Source organism: Branchiostoma floridae, chromosome 4, assembly GCF_000003815.2.
Source record: "Branchiostoma floridae strain S238N-H82 chromosome 4, Bfl_VNyyK, whole genome shotgun sequence".
NCBI lineage: Eukaryota > Metazoa > Chordata > Leptocardii > Amphioxiformes > Branchiostomatidae > Branchiostoma > Branchiostoma floridae.
This window is the reverse complement of record NC_049982.1, coordinates 19,765,947-19,778,558: the sequence shown is the minus strand read 5'-3', so window position 1 is coordinate 19,778,558 and position 12,612 is coordinate 19,765,947. Positions and strand designations below refer to the sequence as shown.

General features: G+C 42.0%; 1 protein-coding gene and 1 long non-coding RNA gene across 2 annotated transcripts in view; both read left to right on the top strand.

Moving 5' to 3' along the window:
- Positions 1 to 2,342: 2,342 nt before the first annotated feature.
- LOC118412857 (protein O-mannose kinase-like) lies at positions 2,343 to 9,771 on the top strand. Its single transcript, XM_035815899.1, has 2 exons — positions 2,343 to 2,692; positions 8,715 to 9,771. The coding sequence occupies exons 1-2, from the start codon at positions 2,603 to 2,605 to the stop codon at positions 9,447 to 9,449; spliced, it is 825 nt and encodes a 274-aa protein (XP_035671792.1). The 5' UTR covers positions 2,343 to 2,602; the 3' UTR covers positions 9,450 to 9,771.
- A 2,683-nt stretch (positions 9,772 to 12,454) lies between these two features.
- Positions 12,455 to 12,612, top strand: part of LOC118414475 — a 4,276-nt gene continuing 4,118 nt past the window's right edge. The window contains exon 1 of the long non-coding RNA XR_004830977.1: positions 12,455 to 12,591. This is a non-coding gene — a long non-coding RNA (uncharacterized LOC118414475). The remainder of the gene's footprint in view (positions 12,592 to 12,612) is intronic.

Sequence of the window (12,612 nt, the reverse complement as noted above, 5' to 3'; positions counted from 1 at the left end):
CACAGTGTCACTGCTTCACTGCTTCGCAAATGAATAAAAAAAACCTCTTCACTGTTTACTTGTCAATGTTCTACTTGCACTGCCTGTAAACAAAAGCATACGTAGTACAAAGTGTTCCTCTAACAAAAATACTCTATTGGCAATGCTCGCAAACAAAAGTATATGTAACAGAAACTGTTCCTCTGACACACCTGAAATGCGTTTGGAATGCAGTTAGCACCAGGTGCGTCAGGCATGCGGTCGGTAGACGTTGTGTGCGTCCGGAATACGCCCAACATACGTACCCCATACGAATCTATTCGCAGTACGAAAAATTCTGTTGCGCATTTCAGATGCAATCATACGCATCTCATGCGAAATGAAAACGCTGAAGTCGTAATTCAAACGCCAGATGGGCTCGACGTACAATTTAATTTATTCCAAAAAAATTCCAAATGTTGGGCGTTCGGCCGCGTATTGACAAAATTTCATGCGGAAATCATGCGCACTTACAAATATACGCAGGTGTGACCCCGGCTTAGACCTATGCCACATTTCTAAACCGGGGCCCGGTCGGCAGCTTTCGGGAACGAAAAGTATGATGTAAATGACACCAAACTACACAGGACGTAAAGAGAATAGCCGAGGGCATGGCCCAATTAATATTTAGGTTGGTAAGTAAATTTTAGGTTGGTAAGTGCGCGGGCTACATACGTCGTAAAGATGGGGTCACGTCCGTTTGAGGTGCGTATGAAGCTCTTAGTCTCTACCAGGCTCCACAGGTCGCGTGAAAAATAGTTCAAATTGGACAAATATAGATACAAAACATGCCAGATGAGTTAGCTGACCGAGAAGTATACACAGATAACGCGTCTGACATGTTACCTGTTTACGTTTGTCCAATTTCTATCATTTTTACAACGACCTGTGGGGCCTGGTGGAGACAAATGCTCCCATGCGCGCCTCATACGGACTTAGATATATACGCAGGTGTGACCCCACCTTAAGCGACGATCGCACGACGTACGTAGACGTGTACATGACATAGTAGTAATGAAATACTGTGACTTAATAAACTGTGCTTCTTGATCATGCAAATTAGCCTAAGTTTTGCATTAATAACTCTTTACGGAAGGCATCTCCGAAGTTATCTACATACCAAAAATCACGATGATCCGTCAACCTCTTCCCGAGTTATTCTCTTTCAAAAGGATGGTGGAAAAGGGGTTGACGGATCATTGTGAATTTGCATAATTAGTATTTTTGCATAATTAGTATCTTATTTTGTACAACATTGTCTAAGGCCACAGCAAGTAAATTTTATGGATGACATCAGCGCGCGCATTAATTTTCGCCTGATTTCAGAAAAAAAAACAAGATTTTTTTTTCTGTAGGGATGGTTAACATGACGATAAAGTACCAAAATGAGCAAATATAGTGTGTTGTAGCCTAATAATTACACTTGTAGAAGTGACATTTGCGAGGTACCCAGGACTGTAGTTGTAGAAATGAAACTTATTCATAAGTTATTGGATAGTTGTAAAAGTGACACCAATATGGAAGCCATGAGTGTGGTTACCAACTTTGTTGGTGATGCAAATCTACCACACTAATGTCACTTTTACCACACCAGTACATGTCTGAATGAATGCTTTGTTGTCTCTGATACCATGTTTTGTTCCTTAAATTCTTTTCACAACAGACATCACAACTTTATGGTGCCTATTTTTGAAAATGTAGCCATCTTGTTTTTTTTTCGCCCTATCGCACTATTTTTGCAGTCTGCAGAGGATGTCATCCATAAAATTTACTTGCTGTGGCCTAAGGTACTTACAGAAAACATTCATGTGAACGTTTGCGATCCATATTCATGGGATCTTAGAGTTATATATTGAAAAATATGTACCTTAAGACATTTAAGGTTGATAATCCAAGATGGCGGATAGCTAAAATACAGATGACGTCATTTTTACGTAATTTTTGACGTCGTTACGTCGGCTTTTGACAACAGAAGTCTTATAACACTTTGATATTGATAAGAAACCCTTATTATCAACTTTTTGTGTAAAATATTTAGGTATAATGGGAATTCGCCGTTTTAGCCAAAAAATCAATTAATGACGTCAGGAATTATAAAACTTGACAAACATATCACAACCTGCAAATTTGGTGATCGTACAGTAAGTCGATTTAAAATTACCAAAGGGGCCCTAATGAGCACCTCACCCCCAAGCCAGGGGGTGCCCAAAGAGCCCAGTCTGGATAGGGTTAAGGGTCACGGTCACCTGCTGGCATACGGTTTGTGGCCGGAACGTTTGGGTCACTGAAATCCTTTACGTAACAGTGAGCAGACGCCTTACCGATGCCTCGTGTACGTGTACAAGTTTGTTTCGGTCTTCTCCTGCTTTTCTTTTCACTCCAGAGTCTTCGGATTTTGTTCTCTCATGCTAATCTGAAGCATAGGCCTTTCAAGTTTGGAAACGATGAATTTTATGGTCAAGAAAAGCTTGGAACGCCCACCAAATCCTACCCGAATATTGTGGACGTGGCGGGGGCGGGATTGGGCTCGAGCAAGCTTGCAGAGAGGGAGTTATGCCCGCCGGAAAGTTTTAGACTTGCCACCATGGAAGAATGTATGCCATGGCTTGGGTGCAAAGAGATGGCTAACGAGGTGACCGTCCAGAAAAAAATCGGAGGGGGAGCTTTAAAGACGGTAACAGTGCCGCTACATGTTTTGATTGCTTAATAGTGTACTTTTGATATGGTCACTGTTAACAGACGCAGGTGTGTGCGTATGTTATAGTTAATGAAGAAGCGCAACTAGAAAGCATACCACAGAGATCGGAGGACAAGTGCAGGATACTTCGTCTCTTAGATCAATCAAGGAGCTTTTATCCTTGGGTCAATTATCGAATATCACCATAGCAAAATTAAATGTCCAACTATTTTCATGTTTTACATCTTCTAGTTCGTATTTGTAGAAACAAATACACATTGTATTCACAATGAAAATTGAAAATACTTTAAATTGATTTATTTTTTCGTCTGAATTGTTAGATATTTCCTTCGCTTTACATTTCAGTAACAGCAATGATAAAAGCTCCTTGGTAACAGCAAACAGTATTTTCGCATTTCTGCAGCGCACAATTTCAGTGGGTACTACTATCTAGTTTTGAATACATACGACTTTCATATGACTCATATTTTATATAAGTTAGATGTGGAGCAAACATTATGTTACAATATGTTAAGCAGCTTGTACAGCCCTGCCCGCAAGGTATGTTTGTTTTTTACGAGAGAAGCTCTTCCATGGAGTTGTAACAATTTCTTGAAGGTGATGAGAACCAAGTGTTTGTATTCATATGTTTTTTGTCTTTACTAGAGCTCCTCCATAAAGCACTAACAATCTCTTGATTGTATTCAAGCTAGGGGCACAGCCCGCCGTACTTGCAAGTGCGTGCTGTCTACGTGCCAAAACGTGGGCAATATTTTGGTATCCGTAAGGCCACGTTGATTTGATTATATGGATGACATCCGCGCTCGCACCAATTTTCGGCCATTTCCAAAAAAAAAAAAAGTTTTCGACCACACAATAAATTGTGCAAAGTAGCTGTAAAATGAGCACAAATATTCCGTAGATTGAAAAAAAAGTATCAGAAAACAGAATCTGATAACTAATGCCATTGAATGCCAAAATGAATCTTAAGTCAAAGAATAAGATGTGAAAGGACAGAAAGAAAAAAAATCTATTGTTGGTTGGGGGAGGTACCAGTACAGAAAATTCAGGTCCAGAGGATCATTTCCAGGTCCGGACATGAACCTGGACCTGATTGTCTGTGGAAACTTGAGAACTGGCAATACTCAAAACAATGGTAATTGGTCAATTTTGCTACAAATGAATCTGTTTGGTGGATTATTGGACTCCCACTGCATTTTAAAATCCCATCTCCAAGTAATAAAAGCTAACTGTCTCTGTACCTTTGACTGTAGAAACTCGGTACAATTGACTACAAACTCTACTTGACTTCGCTCTTGTTGTCTTCTTGGCCCCCCGGTTAGACCCCAAATGGCTGCCGACATAGTGTGTCCATTTTGTAATTGGCGAAACCTGTTCCTTTTTTTTTTTTCAGGTCTGTTTTTTTCGGATTGGTCCAAAAAGACAAAAATGTTTTGCACCCGTATGATGTACTGGTCCCTACACCTAACTGTTGGTATACCATACTATGTGTGTTTAGTCCTAAGTTCAACCTTCCTGGCCACTTTGATTTCATACTGAAGGCAACTTTTTTTTTTGGCCAAACTTTTTTTTTATTCGCTCGCTCGCATCAGTTTTGGAGTTCCCGGAGGATGTCATCCATATAATCAAATCAACATGGCCTAAGTGGTAAGTACCGTCTCCGTACGAACACGTGGCGAATCCCACGGATTTGGGAGCACGCAGACACGCCTTAGAAATTTAAGTGCATGCAGAACTTTCTCTGCTCTCGGGCTGCGGATTCGCCCCCCGTACGTGCCAGTACGGGCGACGCGCCTGCCCTGTACAGCCAATGAGCGCACAACGCACTGGCTCCGTGAGTGTATCAAAGTTTTTTCACAGTCAATTGCTGTACGGATGGCGCAGGAAGCACGTGCGTGCTGCGCACGTCGTGATTGCGTGTTCCGTGCTTACTTCGCGCTTCACTTGTTTTTTATTTTTTATTTTTTTATTGGTATACATATAAGACAAGACACAGTGGTAAATGCACTCTAGCAAAGCTAATATTAACATTACCACTAGGACATTTGAAAATAAAATAAACAAAGGACAAAACAATGTGAGATCAGATGAAATAGTAGTACAGCAGTGGGGTGACGGATCCAACAAATAAATATATATACATACAAGATTTTAAAGGTAAATATTCAATCAGTTTGAAAACGGTTGGTCTGGAGTATGTATGTCTGTGTAAGCTGCATAATATGGGTATTTGTTTCTGTTGGTAAAGTGGGTGAACCCCTGAGTAAAAATTGAGTTAAGACTGGGTCAGACGTAGTTTTCAAATCAAGGGTTAAAAGGTCTTGAAGATTGCAGAGAAGGGTTTTTCTAAGTTGGTTGTAGTTAGGGCAGTACAATAAATGGTGGACAACGCTTTTCACAAACGGGCAAGATGATAAATCGTCCACCATATCATTGATGTAAACAAGAAATAAGAGGGGGCCTAATACAGAACCCTGTGATACGCCTGCGCGAATATTACACCAATCTGAATGCTGGCCATCTGTAACTACTCTTTGTACACGATCAGAAAGATAGCTGTGGAACCAATTTAGAACCGGACCCTCGACCCCATTTCTTTGAAGCTTGAAAATAAGGCCTTTATGCCAAACTTTGTCAAATGCACGTGAAAAATCTAAATAAACCGCTCGGACCTCTCTATTAGAGTCAAGAGCTTCAAGAATTTTGTCAGTTACACAAACAAGTTGGCCTACTGTTGAATCTCCACGGATAAATCCAGGAAATCAAGGGGTGGAAGTCTAGCACTGGAGTCATCCACTGAGGCCTGAGAAGAGAAATACAAATTAAACATAGTTGCCTTTTCTGTTGAATCGGTTATAAAACAGTTGCCAGACTTAAGCGGTGGAATAGTAGAATTAACTTTACTTTGGTAGAAATGTTTCACAATGTGCCACCACTTTTTGTTGGATGAGGGGGAACTACTTAAGGAGGCAACCAGGCGGTTGTGATAATTAGACTTGGCTAGTAATAACTGATGGACAAGTTTATTTCTAATAAGACGATATGAAGACCAATGAATAGGGCTGTTCGTTAACTTGGCTTTCTTATGCAACTTGTCTCTCTGGTGCATTAAGCGTCTAATTTCAGGTGAAATCCAAGGTTTGTCACGAGGTCTAACGAGAATGTCCTTATGAGGCACACTTTTAATTTTGGCTTCCAAAATCAGTTCCATCAACTTCTTGGTAGCTTCTTCAACAGCATCACAATAGAAAACTTCATGCCATATTGGCTCAGACGAGAAGAGTGCCAGCATGCTGTGATCGGTTTTGGAATAATCCTAGATGGTACGGACATAAGGACGAGGGGGCTTGAGTGACAAGTTAATAGTAGCGACAATAGGGCTGTGGTGGCATCCGGAGAGGGGAGATAACGCAGAGGTAGACTTGATAAGTTTTTTTCTCGTTGATGAATAGAAGGTCAATCAGGGAGGGAGACCGTGACAAATCGCACGTTGGCTCCTTGATCACCTGTGTGAGATTCAACATTTTAGAAGCTTGAAATAGTTTTGTGCCGACCGAATTGATTGGGTCATGGGCCCACCATGCGTCGTGTTTGGCATTAAAGTCACCTGTGACAATGATGCCATCGTGTTGAGAGGATTCAGCTGTGAATACTGAGTCACTAAAGAAGTCGACAAATTCATCAACAGTTTTGGAATCCTGGCCAGGTGGCCGGTAGTAGACAGAAAAGAGTAAACGGCTGCGTCCTACAAAGAGTTCAAGCCAAATGCATTCAACAGACGGTGGTGCCAGATCTAAGCGTCGCTTGTACGCTATCTGGTCAAATATGTAAATGAGGACACCGCCACCATGCCTATTTCTGTCACGACGGACTGGCAACTGAAAACCGTCAAGAGAAATTGCAAAAGAATCAACAGAATCTCCCAACCAAGTTTCTGATACAGCAATAACATCGAGGTTGAGTCTAACAGCTAGAGCAGATAGTTCGTCCATCTTAGTGCCAGCTACTAGGCTATTGACATTTAGATGCATAACGTTAAACTGTTTACGGCAAACTGGCCCTGGATTGGGATGGACGTCTCCCGCTAGTAAAATTACTACAAAAGATATGAAAACAGTAGTGTAGGATAGGAAGATATCTAGATTTAGTGTAAGTCTAAATCTTGCCTTAGAAATTAGGCGTGAATGTGCAGAAAACAAACCAATGACTGCCCTGTACATATCAATACCTATGAAAGCGGCTTCGGGCACCCTCTCTGCAATCTATTCAGAAGTATTGGCCCGTCAATAAATGGATTAGACTTACCCATTGCTGTACACATAGAAGAACACGATCTCACAAGATAACCATACAATAGAGTAACACAAGTAAACGATGGCAGAGTCATTACAGTTAATGACTAGGAATAGAGTTGTCAGTGCCGCTGAGCAGATTACGCTGAACGGAAGATGTCCAGATCAGCTTGCTTGGAGATCATTTGTCTCTCCCCGTTCAAAGTCTTCACAAAAATCTTTCCGTCATACGACCATGACTGGTTTAGATTATTTGACTTGACTAGTGATCGAGCCTCTTTCAGAAGCTGCATGTTTCCCTTTGTGAGGTTGTCGTTGATGTACACTTTGTCTTTCCTGAGAACATCTCTGGCGTCGACCTTGGTCTTGGCGCGCATAACGGCGGACTTCTGACGGTAGGAGACAAACTTTACGATGATAGGACGTGGTTTACCGTCGGTACGCGGCTTGCCAAGGCGATGGGACCTGTCGATGTGTTGGGTGTTAATAGGCGGGTCACATTTCAGCTTGTTGTTGGCGAGCTCCATGACGACATTATCCGTGCCCTCTTCCACAGGTGGTTCTGGAATTCCAGAGATGACGATGCAATTACGCCTGGAATACTGCTCTAGGTCGTTGTATTTTGCTTCAAGGTTGTTGTAGGCTTCTTGGAGTGAGGTACACTTCCTTTCCTGCTTCACTTGTTCACCTGTGAATGCCGAAGCACAACACACCTGCACTGTAACGCAGGATCAGGTGCTCCGCACGTACAACGCACGTGGCAAGCACATGGTTTCTGCAGTATATAAAGCCGAGTCGACGAAAGACTGACAACCCGTCTCCAAGATGCGTAAAAAGACGCAGAAGGAGCCGTCAGTTGCATCTGTACCAGCTTCGACCAGAGCCGCCCAAAAGAAAGACCTTGAAAGGTCGTCCTATATATACATCCCCGAAAAACTTACGTTCATCGTACTTGAACGCACTTACGCCATGCGAGTGAGTAAGGAAACCGTACGTAAGCAGCACGTGTAGGTAGGGCCTGCGTTGTAGACCGTACGTTGTAAACACGTGCAACTCACCTACCACTTGCGCAACGAACGATGAACGCAACCGCTCGCATAGTCAGGCGTGGCGTGCAGACCACGTACTTACACCTTGCGCAACCGTGCGAGTGACGTGCGTTGACGTACTCCCTCCCTACTCTTGCCAGTCGTTCCCCACGTTTTCAGAAATACGTGGCGGACGTGGCCTCCCCAAAGTAAACGTACGGGCAAATTGCACGTGCGGCGGGTTGTATTCATGGTGCATTGAGCTAATATACGGAGCTTGCAAATCATGACTCTCGATAGAGGTCGATGTGTGCTAGGATTTTTTCTTCTTCTAATTTTTTAAGTTTCCTAAAAGTTAGTTAACAACAATAGGAAACTAAGTTTACCATTTTCTGTTGCCTGGCAACGGATTTCTCACAGGCATAGTTTGCGAAATCTAATCATTTCAGTTTAAGCATTGAGGTTTCAATGTTGCTAAACCACGAGATTATGATAGGAGAGCTCAATGCAAACCCCGTCCCGGAGACACGTTTAATTCTTAATGTTTGAGTCGTATACGCAAGTATGTCAACTGTACGAGGAATAGGCAGCGAGCGTGCAAAACTCTTGCAATACATGTAACACAAAACAAAAGTCTGATGTAAAACATGTAACACACATTCCATCTGCATTTTGTAGGTTTACTTAGCTACCTGGAGAGACTACACCGTGGCGTACAGCAACCTGACTAAGATGGGTTACCGCCGGGACTTCCACAATGACGTAGAGAAGCTGAGGAAATTGCAGCATAGTTCTCATATCGTAACGCTAGTTGGATCATGCAACACAACTCTCCTTACAGAGTATCACAGACTTGGACCTGCAAACCACATTGAGACTATCCTAAAGAGTAAGAATTTCAGCAAGTTTAACGATGTTCGGACACGATTTAACCTGTCTCTAAGTTTTGTAGAAGCAATACATTTTCTTCACAATAGTCCAATTGGCACACTAGTCATGTGCGACCAGCATCACCTCTTAAAGACTCTATCCCAGTATCTAATTACAGAGGATTTTAACATTGTGGTGAACGATTTGGATTCCTTAAAAGAAGTAAACTCCACAGCACAGCTATTAATAAGGTGCCGACAAAGACAACTACGGCCAGGTTTTGTTTCACCTGAAGAGCTTTGGCCCTTCGAAAATGAAACATTTGATGGCTCAAGGCTGCCTTATTATGATGAAAAAACTGACATTTGGAAAATACCGAATGTGGTTAACTACTTATTGGGAAAAGTGAATGGAAGTGATGTAGTCAGATCACACTTGTTCAAAGTGCACCGACGGTGTCAAAATAGGGACCCCAAGCAGAGACCAAGTGCCAATGTATTATTGGAGGAGTACAAAAGGGTTAGGAATTTACTTTTTACTTAAGAAATAGCTGATCAGAGTGTGAAATTGTATCGTAGATCACAACATGTATTCAACTTGTGCATTTGTGCAGTTTTACACATTTGTCATGTACACGCAGGCACCAAATGATTAGATAAATAGCCAACTATGTTGAGGAATGCAGGCTAACAACGCCAAGCCATCACCCAATATATAAAACATTGAACACATGGTAGGGTTCCGTGACCACATGCATTCGCAACTGATCAAGGTTTACAATGACGTGTGTAATTTTATGTCTTAGATATACATTATAATGGCCAGACCTAGTATACTAGTATGTGTCTAGACTAGGGCTTGAATAAATGATACAATAAGTCATAATGTTACAAATATTACATACATGTCAAACAGGGCTGTCAATGTGTATACAATGCTAACATATTGGCTATCAAAGTTTGAGATTTATTTATGAGCCAGTGTTGGTATTGGTGGTAATAACTCAGTATTAATCAATTCGATGTTTATTCTATATATTCATGTATCAATTTGGATGAAAAAGACCTGTACACTTTGGCCACATTGGCCATTAATGTACATGGACGATGAGTTAATGATAACCTAGACTACAATTTATATGAAAGATCGTGTGCATTGGAGAAATGTTGTGCAACGCCTCACCCCGCCCGCCAGGGACGACAGATGATGATGATGATATGTTGCACATAGAGTCCATTCCAAGTCATCTTGTCATGTGGAGCAAGAGTTATCCAAAAATTTAGGCTCCAACATTTCACAATATTGGGCCTCATTGAGCCCCGGTCACAAAGCGCGTATGATTTCTTGCGATGGAGGTTTTATGCGCAGTATAAGCGCAGAGCGTTGTAAGTCGGGGAAGAATCGGAAGCAATGGTTTCCTTTGCCAAGGAAGCAATGGTTACCCGACCGGGCCCCGGTTTAGAGTATAGGTCTAAGATTGTGCATGCATGCTGTCAGTTGGGCTACTATATTCTGTCAACCATCTTTGCCGTCCTTGGCATTGCCCGATTACTGACACTGACGCCAGAGATCAACCTTTGCATCACCCCAAACCACGTGTACACATGTGCCAAGGGCGTGAACTAAGTTCAAATTGATATGATTTTCTGTAATTTGCTCTCCCAGCAATAAGTCTGTGTTCCTGTGAAGGCGCCGCACGAGTTGCTACGCGTGAGAGCACCGTTGCCACCCAGCACGCTGTAACAATAATTTTAACAAACTTGCAAAGACAGCCAAGTGAATAGCTGTTAGAGATGGGATCTAACTTGACTTCAAAAGCAACTAATTAGATTTCCTCATTAATCTTACCTCTAATCACGGCAGTAAATCATTGAGTTTTGGGACACCAGGTACAAAGAGAACAACGTGGAAAGTTACCCATAGGTTGTTGCCTTGTTCCTTAGTCAAACACGTCGCTACAATCTAATTTATTTTATTGAATTCCCACTCAATTCGGGATTATAAATCGCGATCAAACTGACTGTAGCTGCGCTCATTCCCACGCACTTGCCGCACAAGTAGCGCCCGACAAATTCCAGCTTTGTCAGTCCAACTTTAATGGTATGTACATACTAAAATGATGCAAATCCTCCAACCCCTGATCGACTTATTCTCTTCCCAAGATAACAAGAAAGTCGCCCACTGCAGCTCAAAATAAGCCGCCAGGGGGCCCAAATTTACACGACTTACTCCCTGACCAAAGTCGTACCCACTACTTAAAAGTCATGAACTTGGCACTTGAGGAAAATTTTACCTCCAACTTTGACGCTCCGCTGCAGTATTGCAACTTGTCGCCAGGAGGCCCATTATCAAACTTGGCATTTGTTTTCCCAACCCCTACATAACTACCAAATATCATGCAAAACGATACGCAATGTCTTGAGTTATCGTGCCCGCAACAGCACACACGCACACACTCGCCTCGCTGCAGTCCCGATGGATAGTGCCAGGTGAACCATTTTCGAATAAAACTTTCGTTTCTACAAGCGCTGCTTTAATTTAAAATATCATGAAATTCCATTCACAGCTACTCAAGTCATATACGGTTGACCTACATATTGAGACAAAACACAATTTTTCTGCCCAAAATATAGCCTTCTTGGCGAAGGTAATTATTTGCGTTCGAGTAAAAACGTAGTTACCGTGACGAATCAGCAAATATGATAAAACAGATTTATGATGCGTTGGACATTACAGTTTAACTAGCTCAATAATGACTTCTACCAACATAGATGAACTTTCAAGTTAAGAATCAACAAATAATTGAGTTTCAGCAGTAACTCTGCTGTACCACAGGTAAGGGATCACGCGTACAGGGCGTGATCTACAGATATAGGGTATGGCATGTTATGTATCTATATTTGTCCAATTTGTACTATTTTTCCCGCGACCTGTGGAGCCTGGTGGAGACTAAGAGCTTCATACGCACCTCAAACGGACTTGAATATATACGCATGTGCGACCCCACCTTATCATAATGATGCTCTGTTTACTGTTCATCAGACAATCCCGCGACATTTACCGCCATGGTCCACCATGTGCAGTTCACCCGCAAATCATTTCTGTTAAAAGTCTGCTCATCGGTAGTGTTCTTGCGGCGAATGTCTGGTTGTCAAGTATCATTCTGTCTGCAAATTTTCGTTCCTAGTGGACTAGGTCCCTACAATAGATGACCATAAATATGTAGACGTGAAACATGGCGTCAGTACCAACCAATATCTACAGTGAAACCTGTCCATCCAACCAACCATATCGATTTGCTTTGCCATTCGTGTCTTGACCCTGTTGTCAAAATACCAACACTCTGCCAAGATAGCACTGCATGAGTATAAAAAAAACATACCGTCTTAACCATTACTCCTTTATACATGAAACAATTTTGACGGTCAATGTCTGCTAGAGTAAATTGTATCCCACCAAGTGAAAGTAGTCAGACGCAAAAAGTTAGCAAAGTTCAGTCACGGTATATATGTGGTGATGTGTACACAAGAACGTAACGTACACAACAAAAAGTAGAGATATGAATCAACTGACACGTCGACACAACCAAGAGGACGCTTAAAGGGAGTGGTTGTATATTTCACAATATCAACTCAGATCAGCCACACGTCCGAGAATCCAAGTTTGGATTGCTGTTCTATCTTTCGTAAGTCCTGATTATCATTTG

Excerpts from the sequence above, each read along its gene's own strand:
- LOC118412857 (XM_035815899.1), top strand. The coding sequence starts at position 2,603 with ATGGAAGAATGTATGCCATGGCTTGGGTGCAAAGAGATGGCTAACGAG. Across the intron at positions 2,693-8,714 it reads GAGGGGGAGCTTTAAAGACG|GTTTACTTAGCTACCTGGAG; the intron begins GTAACAGTGCCG and ends TGCATTTTGTAG.